At 38.2% G+C, this 13,832-nt stretch overlaps 1 protein-coding gene across 1 annotated transcript in view; it reads left to right on the top strand.

Moving 5' to 3' along the window:
• The window catches only part of DIAPH2 (diaphanous related formin 2), an 899,992-nt gene that overhangs the window by 702,125 nt on the left and 184,035 nt on the right, over positions 1 to 13,832 (top strand). Inside the window, exon 28 of the mRNA XM_019521025.1 lies at positions 2,850 to 2,945. Within this exon, the coding sequence (XP_019376570.1) occupies positions 2,850 to 2,945 (96 nt within the window). The remainder of the gene's footprint in view (positions 1 to 2,849; positions 2,946 to 13,832) is intronic.

Here is a 13,832-nt window from a genome sequence, read left to right as displayed (position 1 = left end):
TCCCCTCCCCCCCGCAACTAAATGCCTTTCTTTGAAGAGGATCTGTTTTGCTGCTTGGAATTTGGGGGTGTACTCCTTACCCCTTTGAAGTATCCCTCCTTTGCCAGAGGTCTCAGTTGGAAGCAACTCCCTGAGGCCTGGCCACAAATAGCCAGGAAAGGTCACAGACCCAAAGGCTGCAGTCTCAGAATTGAAAGGAGTCGGGGTGTCCCCCATCTCACAGCTTCTCTAGAAGGTACTCCTGGTCTGGATTTCATGGGTTGTAGAAGTCCCAAGCAAGCACTTTCCGGGGCTATCTGTGAAAGTAGCTAATAGCAAAATGGGTCCTCAATGTGTGCAAATTGCTAGAAATATGGACCACTACCCTGCTAATTGTGCCACACTCATATGCTACTCCAACAGTTACGCTGTGGATGCCCCTTGAAAACTATTCTCCGTGTTGCTGAAGTAAAAAAAAAAGCAAAAAAAAAAAAGAAAGCTTGCAATACATACCTAGTTTCCTACCCCAAAGGGTAATTGCCTAAATCTTTCAGCCTTCCAGCTAATTCAATAGCAAATTAAAGCAGCCAAAACCAGGGGAAGGAGGATAAACTTTAGGAAACTCCTCATTAGAGAAACACCTATGGCTAGGTACAGATATTCAAAAACTACGAGGCAGAATCAAGCTAAGTTATATAGTTTTCTGTTAGTGGCATAGCTTAGATTGATAGCTAACAGAACACATGTTCCCCCTTTGGTGGAGGGAGCAAATCTTAGGCTGGATTCTGCCATTTTTAAACCAATCTGTGTGTGTTGAACTTTTCTTCAGTTAGAGGTAAAGACTGTCTTCCACTTATACCAGTAAAAGTGTAATGCGTTTACTTGGCCTATGTGTTCTTGCCTCTCATGTTAAAACATGGTAGTTTGGTAGCAACTCACTGCCACTTTAATCGACGTCTAGGTTTATACAGTCATTTACTTTGATATTCTATAAATTCTATTATGTTTACCAACTGAACTAACTAGCAGGTAGGATGGCCATCCACTGAAAAGAGGCTGGAATTTGCATAAATGTTTCTTAGACATTGAAGGAATTCGTAGGTTATTTGTTGTTCATTTAAAACCAACAAAAATACAACCTATCTACTTGGGGAGTGGGGTTTCAGGTTTTTTGGGAAGAGGATTTTGGGGTGGGGTTTTTTTGTTTTTTTGCAGAATGTACTTTGAAAATCAGCATGTTAATTTTTTTTACATTGGGTCCATTATAGAACAACTAACTTTTCACATCACATTGTCATATATGGTCTTTGACAATTCTGTTGTATATTTTTATTTGAATATTTTCATAAATATTTGAGGCAAAACGTGTGCTGTAAGAATTTGTTCATTTTGTGTTTTATCTTAAATCTTTAACTTTGCAAATGTATTAAGAGGAAGAAAACCGGATAATGGGAATCATGTAAATGAAACGGGAACACTCACTGATAATTTAGATCAGATTTTGACCTCACTCCCTCCAATATGAACCCCAACAAAAGATTTTAAAGCATTTAAATTAAATCAGAATCTGGTTCTGTATTTTAAAGATGCCTTTTGGTTGCTTTCCCTACTACACTGTTTTCCACATTGCATTGTACATAATTTGTGTTTTGCTTACCTATCGAATGCTAAATGTTTTAAGTTAAATTTATTTATAACTTAAATTTACAGGTTAGCCTATGGTAATGTTTATCATTTAAGAATTATATTCAGTCTGAATATGGCCCAGTAATGTCAAATATAATAGAAACCAGAGTATATGTAATAGGAAGGCGCTCTAAAACACGTCAGGGACTGCACCACCTGAATGGTCTTTTGGCATTCCCATTTCTACATGTGTGTCAGTCAAGAAATAGTTGGAGAAGTCTTTCAAAGTGATGTTTAGCTAACATAGTCCTGGAAGTATGAGAGAAGCAAGGTTTTCTGGTGACGTGTGAAGAAGGGTATTTTGAGCCCCAAAGCATGTATAACAGCTCTCGAACTGTACAGTCGGCTTGACAAAAGATATCACAAAATATCCTTATCCCTTCTCTACCTGAGTCTAGTCAGTCTGAGATTTAGCTCTTAACTTTTATAAAAGAACAGAACAGGAGACACTGCTCATTGATATTTTTATAAATTATGGCAATCGTTGACCTGTCTTGCTTGCATTATTGCATGCCACCATTAGCCCTTATTAACAAAACAAACTGAAACACAATGAAAGTTAAACACTCGAATCCTAAAATAAAGAATGAAATAATTTCAACAATACCATGGAACCAAGCAATTTAAGGCCTGAGGGCTTACATCTCTGAATATGAACAAATAGGAGCAAGACCCTTGCAGAAATGGGACTCTCGTTACTAATGACTAATGAAATATGTCATGCCATTGTCCTTTGGTGAAGGCATTTTTATTGTAGGAATCCCTTGTTTGAAAGACCACGGAGAACAATGTTAAATTCATGAAAATAAATGTAAAAGTAGAAATATGAAAAAGTAGAAAAAGTCAAGAACTATTTTAAAGTTTTATGGATTTTGAAGGTGAAAATTGATAATGTTTAATATTTAAAATGTTTATAATATTAATACAGTTGATATTACTCTGCTCCAACATGTTTTTCCATGCATATAAAACAGTGAGCTTGGCATCAATTTGGCTTAATAGAGCATCATAAACAAACTAGTCACTGGTATCTGCAAAACAGACAATATGCTTTGTACTAAAATATATATGTCTGTAATTTGGAGGCTTTATATAAATCTGACACCAGTTTTGCTTTCCTATTTCTCCAGTAGCTTCACTTTAATTGCACTGAGATTTAATTTTACTTTTCATCCTATTCCCAGAGGGCGATGAGATGGGAGTGATGGATAATCTGCTCGAAGCCCTGCAGTCAGGAGCAGCTTTCAGGGATCGTAGGAAACGAACACCAAGATGTCAGGGTAAGACATTTTCTAGAAAACTTTTGGTTATGAATTACAAAGAAGAAATAATCTAGTGTTCAAAGCAAAGGGAAAAAGTACCTTGCAAAGGCTTTTAACAGCTTTCATTGAAAGTTGGTCTTTTAGTTCTAGTGTGAAATCTCAGCAGGTTATAGCTATGTGATCACAAGTTTTATCTGGGTAACTGTACAGATAACTGTAGACTCTGGAAAAAAAAAAAAAAGAACAAGGCGTCCTACTGTGTTTAATACAACAGTTGATTTTTTTTTTCTTTTTATGCACACTTGTATTTTTTGTTTTATCTCTTATAATTATCAGTATAAATAATTTATTTGTTGTGATTTGCCCTAAAAATGTCACAGTACCTTCTCATACGAGAGGACTGATGCACGTGGCCGATTGTATTTTTCTGGTGTGACTTAACTTGTACAAGTTGGGTTGAAAGCTATACTGTTTATGGGGAATAAATTAACCAAAGCTTCATGCTACTAAGTAACCAAGTGCACACAATTTGTCAGATACATAAAATATTTAAACTGTTTTTTCTGCACAACTACCACTTATTAAAGCTCATGGCAACATATATTGGATTTCATTGTTTTTTCATTTTTAACGTATCTCATGGCAACAATGGTATTTTAATAAATCAAACTTGAAAACTACATATAAATCAAACCATTGAGTTAGATCCACGCTTAGGATTTAAAAGAATGGTGCTGCTGGTGGAAGTTAACCTTGTAGCAAAGCTTATTAATCCATAAAAGTGCATTGTTTGGCAGCACCGTACCTAGACTCCTGGCGGCCCCAGGCGAACTTTTAGTATTGGGCCCCCCTTTGCCAGAGATAATGATGATAATGATTTTTAAATTACCATTTTGGGGCCCCGGGCAGCCGCCTAGTTTGCCCATGCCTGAGTTTGGTTCTCAATACTACAAATTACATATATGCAGGTGGCTTTTTATGTAGCACGAGTTGATGTAATTTGTAATATAAAACTTTGGTCTCCAGGATGCTTAAATTCATTTTAGCTCAAAGGACTCTAGGCTCCTCACCTATTTTTCTTCATATCCTATGCCTGTGTGCTCCATATAGAATCATAGATGTTAAGGTCAGAAGAGAACTCAGTAGATCATCGAGTCCGACCCCCTGCCCTGGGCAGAAAAGAGTGCTGAAGTCAGATGACGCCAGCCAAGTGCGTATTTAGGCTCCTCTTAAAGACCCCCAAGGTAGAAGACAGCATCAGATCTCTTGGGAGCCCATTCCAGATTCTGGCAGCTCTTACCGTAAATAACTTCTTCCTGATGTCTAACTTGAATCTGGTCTCTGTCAGTTTGTGGCTCTTGTTCCTAGTTATCCCAAGGGGTGCCCTGGTAAACAAAGCATCTTCTATTCCTTGCTGCCCCCCTCCCCTATGAATTTGTAAATGGCCACAAGATCACCTCTCAGCCCTCTCTGATGGGTGATATAAGACAAGCTTTACCTGTGAACCTAAGAATGTTAATACTGTTCTGTATCCTGTTCTCTTTGAACTATCAGAAAAAAATGCATACTATTTTGATCTCAGCGTAGATTCCATGTAGGAAAATGGTAAAGGCAAACTGTGCCACCTTTTCCCATCCTAAAAAAATCAAATTGATAGGACATAATTTTGACTTGCCACATTTGCAATTTGTCCCATACTTAATCCTAAGGAAAAATAGTGAAATAATAATACACACCCTTTCAGCTGAAGTGTCATTTCCAATATTATTCTTCCATTCAGAAAATATTCCTGTTGCCAGACCCATATTCAAAAAAGTAATGAGTATACCAAAGAAGGTAATTTTATGTTGTTATATTTTAAAAAATGAAACAAAATATGTTTTGTTTTCATTTTTTGCAAGTTTATTTTAATTCATAAGTCCATTATGTCATAACTTTACAGGAAACTTTGTTAGAATAGTAAATCTGAGTATTGCCAACCATGTCTCTCTTAGTAACTGGCATTGCTTTCACCTGACTTCTCAACCTATAGAAAAAAGGCTGCTTCAAGTGTCCTTTCCCTGATGTTACTTTATGCTTTGAAGTTGACCAGTAGCATGGTGGAAGAGTTGAGGGGTCAGAAAGGGGAGCCACAAGTGTATTCTTACCCAAAGCAAAGTGATTTCTTTCATCTTAAAGACATAGAGAAAAAAAATCAGTGGGAACGTAAACGTAACATGTAGAGATTTTTACTAATTCTGCCATTATTGGCAATCAGTTGTTACAATAAATATGTTAAAACCTTAGAAAGTATCAGTATAACCTTTTGAATAGCCAAATGCTCGTTCATTTTGTCTTTTGCTAAATATTATATATAATTTACTAGGTGACAATTGAATTTTCAAACATGCATGCTCTAGGTTCTAGTGACATAATGTGAGACTGTACTGTCATTGAGCATTCTTGCTAGCTGTCTTTTTGGTATCACAGAACTTTCTCTAAAATGTTTATCTCAGATTAGATTTTATGATGTTTTGTGTGTATTTTTTTCTTAAGTTTGTTTGACCAGATAATGTTATGAGTACTGCTGGGTAATAGCCTATGCACATGCTGAATATGCTGGCCATATAGTGAAAAGAAATATTTAGGAAGAATGAAATATTTAGTGTGTGACTTTACTTTTGAATGGGTTCTGGGTATGAATATGAAACAATGTTTTCAGGAATAGGACAACTCAAACATACACTTGAAATGAAGAAGTATGGATTCTGCTAGTTATAAGGCTTATTTTGTCACAACTAAAGAGCAGTTTTAAAAACCTGTTTCCTTTTCTTGGTTAGGAGTTTCATTTGTTAGAAGTGGTCTGTCTAGACAAGCTGAGTTATCTATCAAGACAGACAGAATGTGATTCTTTGTGAGGAATCTAAGCTGGATATTCCTAGCGCTAGAGCAAACCACAGGGCAAAGGTGGACATGTGTATAGTCTGGGCTGTTGTTTTAGAGAGATTTCTTTTTTTTAAGTTTAGTTACTATTTACCACACTCATTTCCCCAGATAGAAAAGACCTGTAAGATCAGACATAAGTCAGACCTAGTCAAGTAATTTGCTTTTATACATAGTGGACTGAAACCCTGGGACAGCCCTGAAAGTAGTAGAATAGTGCTGTTTCACCCTGAAAGACAAGCAACAGCTAGCGGTCTGAAACTTAAGTAGGGTGGCCTTGGGAAGACCAGGAGAGTTGCATGTTTAATTTTGTAACAAAGACAAAATTTTTCACAAATTTAGTTCATCTACTTACTTTCAATCAATCCCATTTTATCATGTTATCATGTATTGTTCCCTCTTTATATGTCCTGGCTTTTTCCAGTGATAAAATATGATTTATGCTTCCTGTGAGAAAGTAGGAAAGGAATTGAGTTACTTTACCCTATAGAGGTGTTTAATTTAAATTGTGACTTGTGACAGTATGAGAGCACAAAGCTGTTTTCTTAAAAATGAATAGTGCCCCTTCAATGAGGGAGCCAAGGAGATGTGTAGGGAGAGAGAGAGAACTCCGATAGAGCTACACAGAGAGATGGTAGCAGAACTTCACCCTGCTCTGTTCCCTTCCCGTACTTTCCTTAGTGTAGTTGCATGCCACCACCATAAACAGCATCTGTCTAACTGCTTGTCAATCAATATGTAGCTGTAGTGCAACTGCATTTAGCATTTTGTGGACAGTTAGATCCTGTAGTTTTTAGGAGGGATAGTGAAAACTGGAACAAAGACCCCCTCCACAAGTTACAGGTATTGTACAATTAACTGGTCACCTTAAGACCAGCTACACATGCAAAATAGCTATCACCCAGTTAAAAAGCTTCAATCAGCTATAAAATTAGACCTCAAAATGTGTACTTACTTTTAGCTGGTTGCTATCAAGCTTCAATTTGCATGTGTAGCAGCATCTGCCTCGCAGCTGGGAGCCCTATCAACTGACAGGGCTCCCAGCCAGAGGGATGAACCTTGCTCAACATGAAACCCCTGACCCCTAGGGATCATAGCTGCTGTGATCCCCAATCCTGGGGGGGGCAAGTGGACAGGATGTGAAATCCCCAGCCCACACAAGGCTCTTGGTCCAGCTCCTCACCTGGACTGGGGACTGAGAGTCCTGCAACTGACAGGGCTTCTAGTTCTGCTACGTGCGAGGCTTATCAAGGGCCAAGACCTTCATCAGCTGTGAGGTTTTCAGTCCCAGATACATGTAGGTGCAGCTGGGACTAGGAGCACCATCAACTGCAGGGTCTGTTGTCCCTGTCTGTGCATGGCCCCTGTGGCTGGGAACCCCCTCAGTAAAGGGGGCTCTAGGCCATGAGCGCCTGCTTCTTCAGTGCAGAGGCAGCCCAGGATTGGGTTCCCCCTGCACCCAGCAATATGGCGTGATTGGATTTAATGTGTGATTTAACAAGCATGCCTCCTGCCATGCATGTATAGCATGGCAGGGGACAAGATTATATGGATCATGCATTAGATCCAATCATGCCTTTACCTTCATATGTAGAGAGTGCCAAGTACAAAAAAAAAGGAACCAAAAAAGTATTGATAAATTTTATGAAATGGAAGAAACAAAAGGAAGGAAATATATGTAATCTAAGACTATGTCTACACTGAATAAGTGAGTTAGGCAGAAGAAATACACAAGCTAAATCTAAACAAGCACCCAGATGGCAAAAGCAGTATACTTGCCATAGCATGGAGCTCTACTTCTGCACATTTAGTCTCTTTGCCTGTCCTGGCTCTTTCCCTGCTGTTGTTGTTTAAACTGATACCTTTCATGAGAACTACATTGTCTTCTAGGGAAAGAGTGGGTAAATTAACTTAAATCATCACATTATCTACTTTAAGCTGATGTGGTGAATTAAAGAATAAATAGCAGATGGGAATGGTATATATAGCACAATTTATTTCCTCACATAAAGTAATTACATTGGCCATTTAATACTTGATTTTAGGTATTTCTGAGGTACAAAAACATATGTCTGGTTTTTAGTGTGGACCTCTTAGAGCCTAGAACATTTGTCTCACTTTTCTCAAACTCACTCCAAACCAATTCTGCGATTTTCCTTTGACCTCACAATCACTTCTTTATAGCATCTTTCATTTCATAGTAGCCCATTAAGTACTCCATGGATTTTATGTAAGAATAATTCCAGTCTCTGTTCAAGCATAGTATTATTCAGAGGTAGACTAGAAATTTTGCACTCCTCCACCCTGTTTTTAAATTATACATGTTTTGTTTTTGCATGGATAGTTGTTTAGATTTTGACTGTTCTATCCTAAAATATTGTTCACTTACTTTACTTAATGAGTCTGTGTAAAATAATTACAATGCTTTTTTTTAATAGAAGGGCAGTGCATTAAAAAGACATTTCATCACCGCCCTCCCCTCTCCTAACACCTCACCCCCTGCCAAGGAAATAAGCTTCACAAGTATATAATCTGCAGTGTATTTGGATAATGTGTCCTAGTGATAGTTGTTTCTGATTATCCAATTTATTTATAATCTTACTTTTTGCACCAGACTGGTCAGGCAAATACATGTCCTTCATTATGTCTGTGAAGTAGTGTTAGTAGTTTTTCATGTCAATAGTCAAACCCATTGAATATAGTTCTTGGTCTTGCTCATTTTGCAACTGCTCTGAAAATTTCCTCCTCCTTTATTTTCCATTAACTTCTGGATCTCTTCAAAACTAATCTCAAACCTTATTTGCTTGATACTGACTTTTTTTTAAAATGTCCTTTATTATTTTACTTGATAAAGACAATCAGATTCTCACTTTGGGCGGTTCTGTGTAAGCGCCATGATTGACTGACTGATTAATCTGATCTAGGTATGTATTACAACAAGGTACTGTGAAGCTGATGACATTCTTTGTCAACAAGGAGAAAACAAATTGAGTACAGACCATTTTATGCCCTATTTATATGCAAAATTGTTCTAAGCAAGAGCTGATGTTGTTCTGTATAGAAATTTCAATCACTCTGCTTTTCTCTAGGTGTAATCAACTCCAGTGCATATTTCATAATGGAGATCTCTGCAGGACAGCAAGAAATAGGTTCAATTCCATTTGATTACTGTGAGAGCATGAATTCAGTATTCTGACTCTTAATATAGGAAACGGAGTAAAATTTAGCATAAGCAAAGACTATGTTGCAAGAGAACTCTGAGACATTCCCATGACAAAAATTCAGATATATTCTTTGGCAATGGCTCCTATCCCTTATTTACAAACCTCCAGCTAAGCAACAAGTGACATAGATGCACAATATTTGTATGCAAGTGAGAAGGATGATTCTTAGAACATCTGCTGATACTTCTACTCAGGGTCAATAAAGGACTCAACAGAGTTTCTCAATACATGTTAATTTTCGTCTCAGTCAAGTAGGAGTTCAGCTTCATGAGGAAAGCTTAGTTATGGTTTTTTATTTTTCCATTTTATATACATTATTTGCATATCTAGGGAAAGTTTTAGGATATATTTATCCCAGAATATGTATTTGCCTTATAAGGCGACTTATCATTCCTGAGTGGTGAAAAATGAGTGGATATTTAAAAAATATAGCTTTTTTGGTTAAAAAATCAACTTTTCTGTAAAATTAAATCTTGCTTTTAAATCTGAGTGCCGTTGTGTCAGCTGACATCCCTAATGTTAACTAGTTGTCATCTTACTGTTGTGCCAGCCCAAATGTAATTCCCTGAATTAAAGCAGAGAATTTTCAGCAGAAGTGAATACATTTGCCTTTTTGAATGAATCCAGTAGTTCCTAATAAGGCAAAACTGTTTTCGTAGTGAAATAAGAAAATAAAATAAAAATTTGAAAAGTCCATACTATATACCTGTTTTTCCATTTGCTTGTTAGAGCTTCAGTAATCTTCTGTTGTTGGTTTGATAATACCTAGATGGTTGAGCCTTTGGCTGCTGCAGCAAAGAACAGTGTAATAGTAGCAAATTGTCTGTCAAGAATGGAGGATTAATTTCAAATAACAAAAAAACCCAGATTTAAATTTTTATATTTATTAAATAAATAAAAACAATTATAAAACTTAAATAAAATAAGCTGAACATTTGAAGATATGAATCCCTTCCTGCACTTACTCTTGTCCAGGGGGCTGGAGGCAGAACTATCCATGCTGCTGCCCGGCCGCTGCCTGCATGCCTCCTTGCTGGGCAAGGGCAAAAGCAGGCAAGCTTCATGCCTTGCAACAGTCCCCTACACCCCAGGGCTTCCTCCGCACTGCCCCTGGATGCCATCTTTCCTGTTCAGGATGGGACCGCCACTGCTCGTCCACTGCCTTGCACCTCTGCCTGGCTCCTGCTTTTCCTCAGCTGGCCCTTCCCTCTGCCCTCCCGGTCATACCACGCTCCTGGCACCCTCCTGGGAAGAGCTCAGTAGAAACAGCCCTTCCCCTGACTTTCTTCCCAATTCTGGAAGTTGGGATCATTCTGACATGGTCACTAAAGAAATGATAAAGTTTAGCAAAGACATTTCTCTGAAGACACAAATGTTCTCTCTCTCTCTCTCTCTCTCACAGTTTTTAAGCTATATTCACATTTAAAGAGTGTTGTGGACAGATACACACACAAACAGATGGACTAAGCCCACACACACACACACAGATTGTAACAGTTAACATTAACTTTCTCATGTTTGTTCAGTAATGACATCACAGTCTTGACCCAGCACCATCATGTTATGATGTAACATCATTGTCTAACTGCACTATCAAGTCTCAAATATATTTTTGACAAATAACAGGTAAGAAATTATGGTCAAATTTGGACTGCACCTTAAAAAGCAAGCCAGTAATACTAGGTGTATCACCAAATATTTATGCATTACTTAATTGAAGGAGATTCTTAAGAGCAAGTATACCCTTCCACATACTTTGGAAGCTACTCACTCTGATACCTATTGTTCATCTTATATCAGTGAAAGACACCTAAATGTATGGCTCAGACTCACTTCCATCTGGCATTTGATTTGATGGCTTTCATACCTTGCTAAAAGTATTAAAATGAGGGCTGTTGAGTGTTGAGTACATTTTGGGGTAGAATATGGGAGGATTTTGATAGTTTTGGGGGTTTGACTGAAGCTATTCTGAAGAGTGCTCCCATAGTTCCAGTGAGAGAAAGATGAGAGGGGGGAAAAAAAAAAAAAAGAAAAAAGCATGGAAAAATAATGTACTGTGGAAGAAAGATGGTAAATCTTTGGATTTCTGGGTTGTTTTGTTGTGTTTGGCTAGCATATAGTATACAGTAAATGATGAGTACTGTTTGTAGTCTCTCTGCACTAAGAAGGAAGTTTTCATTTCATACGTTATTCATATCTTGTTCCAGAAAGTCAAGAAGAATATATATATATTTTTGTTTGTTTTGAAAGTTAGACTTCTAGGATAAGAATTTCATCTTCAACTGGCCTCAGTAGCTGTCATCCAGCCTTAACTAAAAGTAAATGAGAAAGAGAATCTTTGTTACACTTCTTCCTATTATTTGGCCACACTGGACATAGATTTAATATCACTGTGGTATCTTGAGATGCTTTGATTGCAAATAACTTTTTTTTAACAAAAAAAAAAAAGTAGATGATAATGATATTTTGTAGGTTGTTACTGTTGCAGTTGTGGTATATTTCACTTAAGTACATGATAACAAGTAGTCTCAACAATAAGATAAAAGATATCCAGATAATATGGCAATTTCAGATATTTTATTTTTTTACACATATATACCATCTCTCAATGAAGTCTTATTTCACATTCCAGCTGCTATCGTCTGCACATAATCAAGAATATAGTAGCAAGAGAGAGGTAATGGCTGCCAACATTTTGCTGCTCATAGAGTCAGTCTTGCTGTTTCAAGTACTTGCTTCATGTGGTTTACTCAAGCAGATCCAAGTTAGAGGAGTAAAGCTAAGTTAGAGCAAAAGTACTAATCTTCTGATCAGCTTTATCATTTAAAAAAAATCATTAACAGAATAACATCAGAAGAAGAACATTTTCAGCACTGCCTGCTAACATGTCAATCCCTATAATACTATTTAATACCATGCATAATCAATTCTTTTTATCAACTGAATAATTGTGACAGGAGCTAGTTTGGTTACAAAACAGGATAAAATACTTAACAGGAATTATGAATTAACCCTCAAAACTATCAAAATCTACCCATAATATTTAACTGAGTTAATGCATAACAGGAAAATGGAAGTCCAAGAGTGACAGCAGCTGCCCTGCCAGCACTTCTGAATAGCAAAGTTGACTATGAATTATAGAACAACTTTGAGACAGAGAGCTATATTTTCTATACAAACTAGTTTGTTGGGGTGCTCTCAGGTGACTGGGGCCAGAAGAGAGGATATGTCCCTGCATTCTTCCCTTTCACAAAGAGGCACTTTTGTGCCTAAGGGAGTACAGCTAGAGTGCAAAGAACACTCCACATTTTTTTCCCTTACAAACCCTCATGCATTGATACGATCTGATTTTTTCTGGGATTCGTCTGAAACACAAACTAGAATAGGAGATAATGATGATGGAAGTATGTAAGGTAGGGAAAGTGTTTCTGTTTGTGCTTTCAAAAGAGCAAGCAGCTTTAAAATGATAAAGGAGAATTAAAAATGTTTTGTTTTCTCTTGCTTTACTATTTCAGTGTAAAGGGTTCTTACTGTCTAGTACACTGGGAATAAAAAAGAAATTAGTGTTTGTGTAGCAACCAAACAAAATGGGTTATCATCAGAAACACAAGATTTATGCCAAAAATGTAGCATCAGGAAAGAGGAGGAGGAGGTTACCTCCATTTTACTAAGGAAGGGATTTATACCCACAAATAGGCTAGGGACAGAATTTACACACAAACCAGTTTAAGTGATCAGAAACTGGTTTAAACCTGTAACAGAATAGACATTCAGTGCACATAAACCAGTTTGAAAATGCCTGCAACCAGTTTGAGATAAACCTGGTTGAATGTAGTAGCAGATTTAACTCATTTGGCTCAAACCGGTTTATGCAGTGTCTGTCCCAGATCCCTGGTAGGTTTAAGTTAAATCGGAGACCCCCAGCTTCCCAGCATACTCTCTGGGCTGGGCTCTGCTTCGGAGAGCTGGGCTGGCCCCTCCCCTCTGCTCTGTATCCAGAGCAGGGGTGGGGCATGGCCAGACACTGGCCTGCCATGGCCCATGATGCAAGTTCCTCTCTCCATCCCCTCCCACCCCACCCCTGGCAAGCCTTGCAGGCTGAATGTCTGTCCCTAGCCTCAATGCACATAAACCAGTTTGAACATGGCTGAAACTGGTTTGAGATAAACCTGGCTGAATATAGTTTCAGACTGAACTGATTTGGGTCAAACAGGTTTATGCAATGTCTGTCCCAGACCCCTAGCTGTTTTAAGTTAAATCAGATTCCCCCAGCATCTTGGCATGTTCTCTGGACTGGGCAGGGCTCTCTGCTCTACAGCAGAGCTGGCCCCACCCCTCTGCTCCCTGACTGCAGCTCTAGCAGAGACTTGCAGGCACAGCAGGGTCTGCTGACTTCCCTGTGACCCCCTTGCTGCCCCCACTCCTGGCACCACTCACTGCTTAAGCAGAGTTCCCTTCCTCCTCTCTTCCACAGCATGGACCATAGACAGCATATAGTATGCTAGCTACTGCTGTGTAAGGCAGATGACACAGTGTCCACTTAGGGCTTTTTGAAGCTAATTAACAGCTCAGCTGGTAATATCCCTGCATTCTTTCCTTTGGAAAAAGCTGTTTAAGAAGAGCTTGAACTGATGAGTGAGGCTTTGTTTTTTGTTGAGGTGCTAAATGCTGATAACAGAGCTAATAAATGTTCTGTTATCAAGGGCGGAGGGTGAAATAACCCCTCCCTAATCACAACATCCTGCCAGGGCCTGGCCAC

Source organism: Gavialis gangeticus, unplaced genomic scaffold (genome assembly GCF_001723915.1).
Source record: "Gavialis gangeticus isolate Ggan-Ray unplaced genomic scaffold, GavGan_comp1, whole genome shotgun sequence".
Lineage (NCBI taxonomy): Eukaryota > Metazoa > Chordata > Crocodylia > Gavialidae > Gavialis > Gavialis gangeticus.
The sequence above is the reverse complement of the archived record's forward strand: the minus strand, read 5'-3'. Positions and strand labels throughout refer to the sequence as shown.